Source organism: Danio rerio, chromosome 17, assembly GCF_049306965.1.
Source record: "Danio rerio strain Tuebingen ecotype United States chromosome 17, GRCz12tu, whole genome shotgun sequence".
Lineage (NCBI taxonomy): Eukaryota > Metazoa > Chordata > Actinopteri > Cypriniformes > Danionidae > Danio > Danio rerio.
Genome location: NC_133192.1, coordinates 53,107,501 through 53,121,676, shown reverse-complemented (window position 1 = coordinate 53,121,676; position 14,176 = coordinate 53,107,501). Strand labels below are relative to the sequence as shown.

General features: G+C 36.0%; 1 protein-coding gene across 2 annotated transcripts in view; it reads left to right on the top strand.

Moving 5' to 3' along the window:
- alk (ALK receptor tyrosine kinase) overlaps positions 1 to 14,176 on the top strand; it is an 860,059-nt gene that overhangs the window by 822,994 nt on the left and 22,889 nt on the right. For both annotated transcript variants that reach the window (XM_073927358.1, NM_001423965.1), the window contains 6 exons: positions 4,346 to 4,532; positions 4,615 to 4,705; positions 6,051 to 6,115; positions 6,219 to 6,348; positions 6,891 to 6,988; positions 13,863 to 13,955. In XM_073927358.1, coding sequence (XP_073783459.1) covers positions 4,346 to 4,532; positions 4,615 to 4,705; positions 6,051 to 6,115; positions 6,219 to 6,348; positions 6,891 to 6,988; positions 13,863 to 13,955 — 664 coding nt within the window. The remainder of the gene's footprint in view (positions 1 to 4,345; positions 4,533 to 4,614; positions 4,706 to 6,050; positions 6,116 to 6,218; positions 6,349 to 6,890; positions 6,989 to 13,862; positions 13,956 to 14,176) is intronic.

Genomic DNA, 14,176 nt, shown 5'->3' with positions numbered 1-14,176 from the left:
TTTTAAAAAGGAGGCGTGGCACCCAGCCCCACCCCTATCCCCAATCGTCATTGGGTGATGAGCAAATCGAAGTAAGTTATACGAATTAGATCGTATAAATTCATACAAATTAGCCACTAAATCAAAATGTTATGAATTGCCGTGAGATTGCGTTGGTATTCTATACGTTACGTCAAGTGGATAATGCACAAAACAGCTAAAGACGGATCAAAAATTTAGATTAACGGCTTAGTAAAATCATTTTTCGGAAAAATTAAAAATTGTGTGACGGACATTGATCACGGTAACTTTTATTTCCTGTTTACAATTATCTATTTATAAATTAATCTCTGACACAGACCATATAGTTTAGTAATAATACAGAAAAAAGACTACAAAATTGTTCAAATTAATAAAATTTAAATTTTTATTATTATTTTAAATAATATTCAGGATGAATTGGAACTGTTACACCTTAAAAAAAAACAATGCAGTAAAGATTCTAAATGGACTGCATGCATCATGTGTTTGTATCTTGTATTTACAATTCATTAATTCAAGGTTTGCACACACACACAGAAATTGAGGCAGAGAAAGAGGGAGAGAGCCTTCACATTTAACACATCATCTGTCCATCTACAGTATAGTAGTAGCCTCTGAGTGATAAATAGAAAAGACGCATGATAAATGGGCTGTTAGCTGGACTCTGACAAGGCTTGTCGATTACCGCTTTACGAATAAATCACTTCCACAAGCTGCACTAATGTGTTTACTGTTTGGGTCAAGCCCACCAAACTTTGCAATGCATGCTTTTCTTGAATACTGTTTGTGGGTGTGACATTTCAGATTTGCCCATTTCATTTGCAATAATATACTCCATAGTTATTTAGTTGCTTATATTTAAACTATTAAAATCTCAGAGAAAATATTGATTTATTCATTAATTAGGCTCAAAATTAGCCCTCAAATAAAACTCAAGAACAGAAATGTAACAGTACATAATAATTTATTAAACAGTCCATAAATATTAATATACAATAATGTAGGCCCGGATTGGCTAATCCTAAAAAGTCATATTTTGGTTTTGGGGGTCTCCAACAACAGTCGGATATGCTTACATGGTCAAAAAACACGTTCATTGTATTATAATATGAATTTATTTTTACCTAATTATTCCAACAACTCTCATATGATTCAATCAGTGGTTCATTTGTTCCCCAACCCCTCTTTAGCACGATGCTAATCAGGTCGACTGTGTTCAGCGTGAGACAAAGACAAATGCCCAGCATGGCTTATCAACAAGTAGTCAGAGTGCAGAGTATATTGTGAGCCCAATGCAGGAGTGCAATAAAGCAGTGCAGTTAAACACCAGTATATTGCTCGAATCTTAATCATGAGCAGGCCCGGATAGGCTAATCGGGAAAACCGGGAGAATTCCCGGTGGGCCAGTCCATTTTTTGGTCACAAGGGCCGGTGTCCTTAGCTGCTTGCACTCTCAGCAGTTGCACTTTTTTTCAATTATTTATTTATTTGACCATAGCCTCACTCTTTTTATTCATTATTTTGCCGCAGCTCCGCTCTTTTTATTTTTTTTCTCGCAGCCCCGTAAACAAAATGCAGCCTGCAGATTATTAATGATGTAACTATCATCATTCGACTCAAAACAGCGGCACCTTAGTGAATGTAAGAATTCGAATAATTAATATTGATTAATAATACACCTGCTCAATGAAAATCAGATGATTCACTACATTAATAAATCTATTTGTTTTTCATTCCAGTCACATCAAATTAACAGTGCCACTGTGGTCCAGTGGTCAGCATGTTAAACTATGATGCGGCTGACCTGTGTTCGAACCTCATTTGAAAAATTTTTTTTTTTAGTTTTGTCATTTTTTATTGTTAAGACATATAATACTGTTAGGGTTGTTGAAAATTTGAAGTTCTAAAGCAGTTGTTTTCTTGAAAAAAGATGTGACAGTGTCCTTAGAAACTAAATTAGAAATGATCTTATTTTAATAGTCAGTTGTTAACTGAGATGGGCCAGTCTAAGGCTTGAAACTCCAGGGCTGAAAAGGAGTCCCACTCCGGCCCTGACCATGAGTAAAAACAGTGACACACATTCAGTATAAATCCACACAGTGGCAAAAGCTGAAATATTTTGAAACCTGACCGCCGAACATGTGTAGGACGGTGGCCATAGCAACGTCAAACGGCAGTGGACTATCGTGTTTAAATCCGTGAACAAAGCGACATGTGTCACGTTTTCAACCTGGCTTTAGATGCGATATGAGAATATAAAAAGTTAACCAGAAGCGGTAACAAGTAATGAAACACAATTGAATACATAATTAGCAAAATAGAGAAAACAAGGAGGCAACTATTTTAATTACACTTACTTAGGGGCCGATCACCCCAAACAAGCTTGATGCGTTGAGAGGCGCCTATTTTAAATGGTTTACTTATGGAGGCTAGCGTTTTGCGTGCTGCTTAAGCATCCTTGTTTTTCATGCCATTGCTCGCCGTGCGCTTACAGTTGAATAAAGTCAACTCTGTATGACTTCACAAATCTTGAATATCACAATATTATTTGATATTAAAGTTATATTTATATCAACAGCAACACTCTCGCAAAATACCCAGCTGATTCAGTTGTTGCCTAGCAACATAAAAAGTCCACATTGCTTCTTTTTTTCTTGTCAACAAAAAAGAAAGTGAGGTGCGCTTTGCGTTTTTGGAACGTTACGCGCATTCGGAGTGATCGGCCCCTTACACTTGTGAAATGGAGAAAGAAACCGATCTATGATCTGTGTACTGTAAAATTCCTGTCAAGCTCAGACAAAAATCCCATTCATCAAAAGTCTTTTTGTAAGAATTCATTCTTAAGCTGCATTTCTCATCCTAACCAAAAGAAGGTGCTCCTCTGACTTTTCACACAACAGAGACCAACTTCTATGCACCCTCCAGAACAGTGGATGGCATCACTGTCCTGCCATCTGCTGTGAGCCACCACTTAAGCCATATTAACAATACCTGTGTTTTGTCGTATGTACGTTTTCGTGCAACTAGCTAGTGAAACTCTATAGTGTGGATTTTGACTCGTGTCTGTATTTTTTATTTATTTATTGTTTTTTTGCCTGTTTACTAGAAGCACGACTTCAGTCATTTCACTTCATTTTCTGTTGTTTACTGTTGTAAAGATAATTTGTTAGATTTTTTTCTGAAACGAAAGCCTCGAGTTTCGTAATTAATTTTCTGCTATGGGGGTTATCTGTTGAGAAGATATTTCAGCTGGGAATATCCCCAGTTTTGGGAGACCCGGGTTCAATCCTCACCTAAACTACCTTGTTACAGTTTTCTGATCCTTTCTTTAATAAATGACCAACAAATACCCTGTTGTAAGCATGTAGATTGCTGAAACACTCGTCAGAAAAATGAGGGGAACACAGCACAAGGCCGGGGCTATAATGCTGAGGTGTTTTTGCAAAAATAAACTTTAACCACTGAGTCTTCACAGCCTTCACAGCCTATCTTTGGGTGGGGAAACTAACACTAACTTTCCCTCTCACTTCAGAGCACAGTTCTTTTTACTGTGTTTGTGGGCGAGGCCGGGGGTGGTTTGAATTTTTCTGGGTATGCACGGGAAACAAATGTGTGGGGCTTGAGTTTCGTATCAACGTCGTGCTGGGACGGTTAAAGACTCATTACAGCGGCGATTCATTTGAACTACTATGAGTCGACTCTTTTATAGATGAATCAACAGTTTTAAACACAGTGCACTTTTAAATTTAAATGAGAGCTGGATATTTTGCTTGTGTTACACACTGCATGGAACGTCATTTTCAAAAACCCAGAATAAAGGCTCTTAAAGCTATGATTAACTATTATATACAATGTACTGTCTATGTATTTTGTATAATATTAAATAAATATTTATGCAATTACTATACTCTTTGCTTCCTCTATGTTAAGCTGCTTTGATACAATTTGCATTGTAGAAGCACAATAGAAATAAAGATTAACTAAATGAAATGAATAGACTTTGACTCAACAGCAACAATTTGACTTTACTTGAACCTGTTAATGTTTGTAAGTATGCACACATTACTTTACTCAACAAGGTAAATATTTCATTATTTTTAAAGTAAAATGAACTAATCACTTTAAGGGCAATGGGTTTACTTACTACTTTAAATACCTTTTTAAGCAAACAAAACCACTATTAAAACTACAAGTGGAACTTGAAATCTACTCCTTAAATGTGTACAAGTTCCATAGAAATTGTTGGTTATAGCCACATTGCTTTTGACTTTGAACCACTCCATTGTGAAATCGCCTGATATATGCTGTGCTGATTATTGTCCAGTGTACAGACGTAAACACACCGAGCTCCAGTCGATTCAGTTGGAGCTTCAGAGTCCTGACTGTAAGTTGAGCAAACTGAGAGCCTCCACCATCATGACCGACTACAATCCCAACTACTGCTTTGGTGGAAAAACAGCCTCTGTCAATGATCTGAAAGAGGTCCCGCGACGTAACATATCTCTTACCAGGTCAGGAGCAGTCTGATGCTTTGAATAAGTGGAACTAATCTTCCAATTTTAACAATACTGTTAATGAATGTTTGATTTGTAGAGGATTGGGGCATGGGGCATTTGGGGAGGTCTATGAAGGACTGGCTGTTGGGATACCAGGAGAACCCAGTCCCATGCAGGTTGCTGTAAAGGTAAGATTGGCTAATTAATCCTCAAAATATATATGTTTTTTTTTTTCATTGATTTTTTTTATACTTATCTACACTGAATATACAATATTTTTTAAGTAATAAACATGTATCTGCCGGTCAAACTATTATTCAAAATGAGTTGAATCACAATTCCTAAAGTTTGTTTTAAGACAACTTAATTTAAAATATCTTCAAGCTGGTAAAGCTGATCTGAGATCACTTAAACATTATGAAATCCAACACATGTGGATTTCATGGTATTACACAGATTGCCCCCTTAATGGAAAAACATGACATTTTTAAAACAGAAGTGTTGTAACCAAGTCCTGTTTACTGAAATATGACCTTCACAATTTGATATGTGTTTCAAACCACTGATTCGAAACAAATGATTCGCTTTTGTGAAGCAGTGCTTCGAAAGCAATTATCACTGGTATACATACATATGTACTTAAATAATATTAATACATTTAGAAATAACTGTTCAAAAGTGTGAAAAGATGCATCTGCCTTAGATAGATAGATAGATAGATAGATAGATAGATAGATAGATAGATAGATAGATAGATAGATAGATAGATAGATAGATAGATAGATAGATAGATAGATAGATAGATAGATAGATAGATTGATTGATTGATTGATTGATTGATTGATTGATTGATTGATTGATTGATTGATTGATTGATCAGTGGTTGGTTAAATGAGTGGCTAAGTGAGTTATTTATTTGTTAAGTAAGTGGTTGGTTTGGGTTGAGTTAGTGGTTAAGTCAGTGGTTGGTTTGTTGAGTGAGTAGTTAAGTGAGTGGTTGGTTGAATGGTTGGTTGGGTGGGTGTGTGGGTGGTTGGTTGCTTGGTTTGGGTTGAGCGAGTGTGTCGGTGGTTGGTTGAGTTAAGTCAGTGGTTGGTTGGTTGAGTGAGTAGTTAAGTGTGTGGTTGGTTGAACAGTTGGTTGGGTGGGTGGGTGGCTGTGTGAGTGAGTGAGTGAGTGAGTGAGTGAGTGAGTGAGTGAGCGAGTGAGTGAGTGAGTGAGCGAGCGAGCGATTGAGTGAGTGAGTGAGTGAGTGAGTGGTTGGTTGGTTAGTTAGTTGAGTGAGCGGTTGTTTAGGTGAGTAGATGAGTTAGTGGTTAAAATATTTGTTGGTTGGTTGGTTGGTTGGTTGGTTGGTTGGTTGGTTGGTTGAGTGTGTGGGTAGGTGGTTGGTTGAGTGAGTGGTTGTTTGTTTCATTGAGTGGTTGGTTGGTTGTGTGGTTGAGTAAGTGGCTGGTTGGTTGGTTTGTTGATTGATTGTCTTAGTCATTAATAGTATGCATGAATTTGATTGTCAAATTATTATTTGATTAGACCCTTCCTGAGGTGTGCTCTGAGCAGGACGAACTGGACTTTTTGATGGAAGCTCTAATAATCAGGTAAAAATTCAAAAGTAAAAGTAGTTACTTAAAGCACACAATTCCTCATACTTATTTACCTGGACACGAAAGGACCACATTTCTCTTTCTTTTCTTCTGACAGCAAGTTCAGTCACCAAAACATTGTGCGATGCATTGGTGTAAGTCTCCAGGCTCTGCCTCACTTCATTCTGCTGGAACTGATGGCCGGAGGGGATCTGAAGAGCTTCCTGAGGGAAACTAGACCCAGACTTGTAAGAACACACAGACCAGTCACAAAATGCTCGCAGCAGTTTCTAGCATTGCATAAACATTGTTAACTGCTTAAGCCATCATTTTATGTTAAAGGGAAAGTTTTCCCAGAAATTTGCCATCATTTAGTCACCTTTTATTTGTTCGGAAAAAAAAAATTAAGTATTTTTGTTGTTTTTTATCTGTTAAACACAAAATAATATGTTAAATAAAAAAAAAAAAAGTGACCAAATAAATAAAGTGTGACCAAAAATATATCGAAAACGATCATATTTTAATAATCCTTTGTATTGACTGAATATATATGCTGAAGAACATTTAAAATGCATTAAATGTTTAACTCAAGTGTGCTATTTGGTATTACATTAAACATTATTGTAGTTATATTAATATTTTAAACATTATACACTGTAATTTTGTACATAATAAGTAAGTACGTGTTTAAAAAAAATCTTTATTTTTTTAGATTTCTGTCTATTATATATTACAGAAATGTACTTGTACTGGTATACCCATAATTCTGTGTCTATGTAATATTTCCCAGGAACACCCTTCCAGTCTAACTATGGTAGATCTTCTCAACATAGCCAGAGACATTGCCCGCGGCTGCCAGTACCTAGAAGAAAACCAGTTCATCCACAGGTATAATTACCCATTCCAGATCAATTTAACAACAGATGGACGATCTTGCTTTTTCTGAAGTCAGCACAAATTCAAACTCGTAGACTCCAGGAGTCTTGCTTCCCTCTCGTACCTGCGATGGGAGTTCTACATCCTCTTGACACTCTCATCCAGAATGGCATGAAAAATGAGTCCACTTAGAGCTCATTTATGCTACATGAACAGTCCGGTCATCAATCCAGCTATAGAACAGGGACGCTGAGACACTTACCCATCTGCGCTCTCCTACTGAACTCTCTCACTCGGTCAAGTTAAAATGTATCTGGGCCTGCGTTTTCGTTCTCAACTTTCTGCTCAAACTCCAGAGGGACTTAAAGTTTCGCCTTTTCTGGGAATTTTTTTAAGCATGAAAAAGGCATAATCCATTTCTGTCAGATGCAGGGTGTGCAAGACCAAAGCCCTTCAGGTAGCTCTACAAATGCTTGGAAGTCTGATATCCTGACCTAACTAAACATCAATATCATCAAAGATCAGGATTATTTACAGTACTACCTTTATAACCGAACACTTGTCTGTAGCTTAATTGGCCACAAACTTAAGCAGGATGGTTGGAACCTGTGCAGGTTTTTGTTTATGTTTGTTTTTATTGAGTTTATGGAGCAGATAATTCCAGGTGGAATATTTTCTTGATGTGCTCAAGCAATATCTTAATTATGTATTGCTACTAACAGTCTCAAGCAAAACTTTGCTGACAAAAAATATAGCAAACTAAAACACTTGACTCATACACTGAACAAATAAGTGACTCATTATATATTCTCACAACTTCCCAAATATTCCCAATATATATATGAATCAAGTCCAAAATGATTTATATCACTGGCAAATCCTGACTTAAAGTTTTTTTTTTTTTTTTTTTTTATGCAAATAAAATCTAAGATATATAGCATTAATAACTCCCAGCTCCAAACTCCAAACTACTGAAACATACAAATTATTTTCATGCAAGTGGCCACAGGTAGCTATTGTAAATGACACCACTTGCAGAGGAAGTACGGTTGCCTGAGCGTCCAAGTCCGAGAGTGCAAGCCTGAAAGTGCAAGTGCAAATCTGCAGCCAGACTCTTTTGCATGTGTTGGCACAAGGCCACAGGCCAAGTGCCTTAGTGTCCCACTAGTGAGGATATACAGCCCTATCGCACTGCTTCGAGTGTGATATTGCATTTATACAACAGTTCGACAGCATAATCATGTATATAAAAAAGACAATCAAACACGAGAGTCTAAAAGCCTTTTGTAAAAGGAACTACTTTCTTCCGCCATTCATTATCATCTGCAGCTGACCGTCAGAACAGCAGAAACCAATGCTACTTCACCACTTTAGAGGTAGAATTTGAATGATTCTCTTACGTAAAAATCTAAAGTGAAAAGGTGGTTTTGCTGACATGTTAAGGTTATAAGGCTGAACAGCATGACATGCCATCAGTCTACAGAGATTTCCCAGTATTTCACTGTTGCAATTGGAAAATAACAATAATTGTCCCTGAAAAAGCCAAAGCAGCACAATCATTACCAGATTACTGTTGTGGTTGTGATAAGGTAAAACGCTAAACACATGCAGGCATTTCTTCTTTCTTTTTTTTACTGAACTAGTCTGTGGTAATGAAAACAGGGGACGCATTAAAAAAAACAAACAGATGGCCAAACAAAAAGGTAACTCAGGGTTTTACAAAGAGTGGCCAACACAAAGTAGATACAATCCTGATATGCAAGTTTCATTTCATACCCAATACCCTACAATTGTAAGGTATAAAAACAGCACTACAACATGCAAAAAAAAGATCAACTTAGATTGTCACATACCTGTTTAATAATGATTTGATCAGCTGTAGTTAAAAAAAAACCCATTTTTTTTTTCTTTTCTGAGGGCTCATTATGCGGTCTCTGTTGCTGTCTTGTTGATGGACAGCGTCAATCATCTTTGCTCTGCACCTAAACAAAGTCTCAAAAGAACATTATGTTGTCCAACAGCTGCAATATTTGCAATTTGCAATACTAGGATGAAGAGGCTGGACAAGTGCTGTTATCTGCAGAATATTGCAAGACTACGAGCCAATCAGATTCAAGAACTTTTTTGTATTGTATATGTTTTAATTATTAGGGAGAAGCCTGAATCATAAGTCTGATTTTACAATTACAAATTTTCATTCACATGCATTACATTTACAGTATTTATAGGTTATATGACATATTATTATATATCTGAGTCTAAACATGAACGGAATATGTCCACACCATTTGAATTACATTTCTTTTTTCTTTTCGGCTTAGTCCCTTTATTAATCAGGGGTCGCAACAGCGGAATGAACCGCCAACTTATCCAGCATGTTTTATGCAGCAGATGCACTACTAGCTGCAACCTATCACTAGGAAACATCCATACACACTCCATACACACTCATCCATACACACTCATTCACACACATACACTACGGACGTTTTTGCTGTGAGGCAACAATACTACCCACTCTGCCACTGCATCGCCCATTTGAATCACAGTCAAATAAATTGCTTCTCTAGCATCATATTTGATGTGCAATTTATTAACAAAATTTGGTCACACTTGTTGAGTCACACTTGAAATTTGGTCACACTTAATATTAAGCTGCTTTACTATGTACTTACATTAGAAAGTAAGTACAGTGTACTCATTGTGTTTGTATTGTATTGCAGAACACTTCTGGTGCTCTTGAAGTGAGATACTGTACGGGTAAGGTTAGGGACAGGTCTGTGGGTAAATTTAAGTTTGGGTTAAAGTAAGGGAAGGGTCAAAGGTGTAATTATAAATGTAATTACAGAATTAATTACAGATGTAATAAAAATATTTGTTCAGTGTAAAAACAAAAAAATATATATATATACACGATTATAATAGTATACATAGTAATTAAGGCAATTTGATATAAAGTGGAACCCACAATTTTACTAAAATAAAAAAATAAATTAAATATAAAAAAAAACTTCCTCATACATACAATCTCCTGATTTTACAACAAACAGTGTTTACCCACAGACACCTGGCTGTCAGATAGAGCACTGTGTATTAAATACACAAAACTCTGTCAAAAACACATAGGAAACGCTCAAGTTCAACTTTTTGTTGAGCTGTTAAGCATGTCAATGTAAAGAGACAGCAATGAAATTGCATGTAAACCAGTACATTAGATCTGTAAAGCTGAGTCTCATGGACATCAAGACAGCAGGGTACTAATGCAATTCATCAAGGCCTCAAGGCTCTATTGGTCATACAAAAATGATTCAAATTTAGAATACTCTGACGTGTATGTTCCCTGAAACTAAAAACAAGACACAAGGCATTTGAGAGACTTGAAAACATTTTAAACCTTATATTATGACAGGAATATATTTACAGCAACATGTATTTATCATATACAGTGTTGTCAGATAATTATGAAAGAAGAGACAGAACAAATCCAACTAATGTGTTTTGTTGACCTGATCCACTTAAAAGTTTGACAAGTGTATATCTATAGATAGGTTCCCATTATAGGGTAGACTATGATAAGGACATAATTTGTACTTAACTGTGCACCTATAGTTTTGACAGCTTCATTGTTTATAATTGCAGCTTTCTATCTTTATTGCTTCGCTAGTTCTTTAGATGAGTGTCATTCATTGTGCATGCTCTATAAATATGTGTGAACAGGGTCTCATAATGATGCAAATGTCTCTTAATTATATGTAGTGGACATCAGCAGACAATAGCTAATAATTAAATATGCATAACAAATATTATTAAAAAGGACCAGTATAACATTCAACTTGTTGAACCTATATCTATCTTCAAGAGGAAAGACACTTATTTAGAAAAAAAAAAAAAATGTATATGGGGGTGGCAAATTGGAAAGTCCATAATGTTGATGACGAAAATGTTTTTTTTTTTTCTTCAATATTGTCATAATAATAATTAATAATTCCTTACAACTTAATATAGCACTTTTCTGGACACCCAAAGTACTTTACACATGTTTTAGGGGGAATCTCTTCATCCACCACCAGTGTGCAGCATCCACCTGGATGATGCAATGGCAGCCAATTTGCATCAAACCGCACACCACACACCAGTTAATTTGTGGAAAGGAGACAGAGTGATGAAGCCAATTATGAAAAGGAGATGTCTCCCATATTTCAGACATACTCCAGCCACCCTCAGGTTTTGTTATTTCTCCTGGCCTGATGTTATTTTCTACTCCCATAATTTCACCCACCTCCCCACAACAACACTCATCCACCACCCGGTCCTCAGCTTTTTGGTGCAGTCTGTAACACCAGTATGTTGGTGCATAGTACTGTTACTTACCTAGAGTGTATTTCTGAAAACCATTGTTAGCCAACTAAGGTCGCAAGTTGCGTTGTTTCAAACATAATTTATTGATTTGCCGTTTCCCAAATCCATCGATCAAACAAACATTCGCAAACTTGTGCACTTGCAATTACACCTCTGGAGCTATAGTTAGAAACATAGTTCCTGGCTGCGTGCTGTTCACAGTTATCCCCCCTATGCCCTATTCATTCTAACATTCTACAATTTAAACTTGGAATGATTAAAAAAAAAGCATTCACTCTTCAAGTCACCACTCTTAGGTGTAGTTTGCTTTCAAAGTATGTTTACAGTTCAGTAAACAATCTACATTTAGAATTTTGCTCCCTTGACAGTGCACTTTGAACACACTTATGTCATTTTGAACACAGCTATGGCTCATGACGAAAGCTATAGGTGACCTATTATTCAAAAACAGAAATTATGTTATGTCTAAAAGGTTTGTGAAATCAAAACTATATAGCATATGTTAATGCTTTTAATTTATAGAAGATTATTTATTAAGTATCTGTACTGACATCGGCCTACTGGTTAAAACATTTCTCCAGTGGTTTGTGTGTCAAATTGTAAAAGTAAACTTTTCAAAAAACAAAAAAGAAACATTATCCTACTTAATAATAATAATTATCAACTTCATCATTAATATTATTATTAAAGTATGATTTTTTTTTTTTGGTTTCCTAATAAATAATAACTGTCAAATCAAATCACTTTTATTGTCACATCATCAGCAGCACGTGTGCTATGATGAGTGAAAAGCTTAGGTGCTGGCTCCAGACAGTATAAAATACAAATACGACAACAGTGCAAAATACAGACAGTGCAAATAAAATGACAGTGCAAAATACATACCGTGCAAATACAACAGCATACTCCTCAAAAAGAAACAAAAAAAAAAAAAAAACCACAACAAGACACAAGACTATGTAAAATTGACAGCTATTTATACATTAAATAGGTGTACCCATAGTTGTAGGCAGTATTGTTTCAAGTATGGATTGGTTAAAGTGCAGTGCATGCTACATATTGATGTTCTGCAGTGAGGGGTGTGGAAGAGTCTGTGTGAGGTGTGTTCAGTGTTCATCAGCCTGATAGTCTGGCTAAATATAATTTCTTAATAAATTGCCTCATTATTTATTTATTTGATTTATATGTGTGAATATATACATATTTAGATATTAGAACACAATGTTAGCTTTTGTAAGTGATTGTATGTTTTAGAATAGAATATGTAATGTTCTTAATAATATTTGTAAAGGAAACATTGGACTGACCCACTATGAACCGTTTATATATATTTCAATTAATATGGAATGCGAGAGCATGTTTTTACCAAAACTAATATTGGAATTGTTTTACATGTGTGTGCCTAATTTGCACAAAGAAATGACGGTGTTCTTTTCAAAAGAAGTTGTTACCACCCCGTTCAGAGCATCATTACTGGTGTTTTATGTTATAACTAACATGGTTCAAACGATGGATCTGTGACAGAGAAACTACAGGTTTTGGGAAACACTCGTCACTACATCATTCTTTTCCCAATCGATGTATCGTACTATGATAGTTAAGCTGTGAGTGTTGTGGAAAAAAGATTCTGGTCTGCAAAATTTCTAAGTTTCTAAGTCAAAGTTTTCAAAACATCACAAAGTCTGAGATCTCCAAAGACTTTAGGCAAAGCAGTTTATTGTTACAGCATCAGTAACAACAGAGACAGGTCGGTCGAGTGTCTCATGAGTGTAGGCTAGCACACAGTTTAAATACACTTCTTTGTCTTATCGCTCCACCCAAATTTACACATTAACACATTAGCTTCTCCACTAATGGGATTTTAAATCTCTCAGATGCTTCCTACCCATGGCCAGTTGCTCTAGCAATATATCTTGTTCTCTGTACCTTGAGCTGTCAACTGTAAGCTTCAGCTGAAGTTCACGGCCAGTTTTAGGGTCATCATATTGTTGAATTCATTGCAACTGAGCATGGCCGCTTGTCTAAGGGTGCAGATGTGTATAATCTCGAGTTGCACATGAAACAGAATGCAAGTGCCCTTATGATCTTACTTCCATACATCCGCTCTCATTGTGGTATTCAATAGATAAATAGATACATAATAACACTGAAATCAGTCAAATAAGCATATAAATGAGAGTAATAAATTCATCAAGACACAATGAATTCCCCATCATAAGTTACATTGTTGTTTGGAAAACGCACCCCTGGTTCTCAGCTGTGTTATTCAGACTCCTCACCCCTGACACTCCAAAACCCCCAACCCCACTCTATCGGCACACATGCAAGCATTGTATCTGTTGCTAAACAATCTTATTGGGCAAATCCAAATAATAAAAAAAAAAAAAAACAGACTTTAAAAGTTAAATTTAAAGGTATTGGTTCATTTTATTGTACAAATGGCCAATATGAGATGTAAATGTTTCTCTCTCATGATTTTTGGCATTCAGAATGAAATTTATTTATTTATTTATTTATTTATTTACAGGGATATTGCCGCCAGGAATTGTCTGCTTACCTGCAAAGGTCCAGGGAGAGTGGCTAAGATTGGTGACTTTGGCATGGCCAGAGACATCTACAGGTATGCAAAGTATTTTTTGGTGTCATACAATATGTTTATTTGCATTTACCCCCCAACAGTGACATCAGGAAAAATGGATAATTGCTTGCTTGCTTGCTTGCTAGATTGATTGATTGATTGATTGATTGATTGATTGATTGATTGATTGATTGATTGATTGATTGATTGATCAGTCGGTTGGTTGGTTGGTTGGCTGATTTGATTGATTGATTGATTAATAG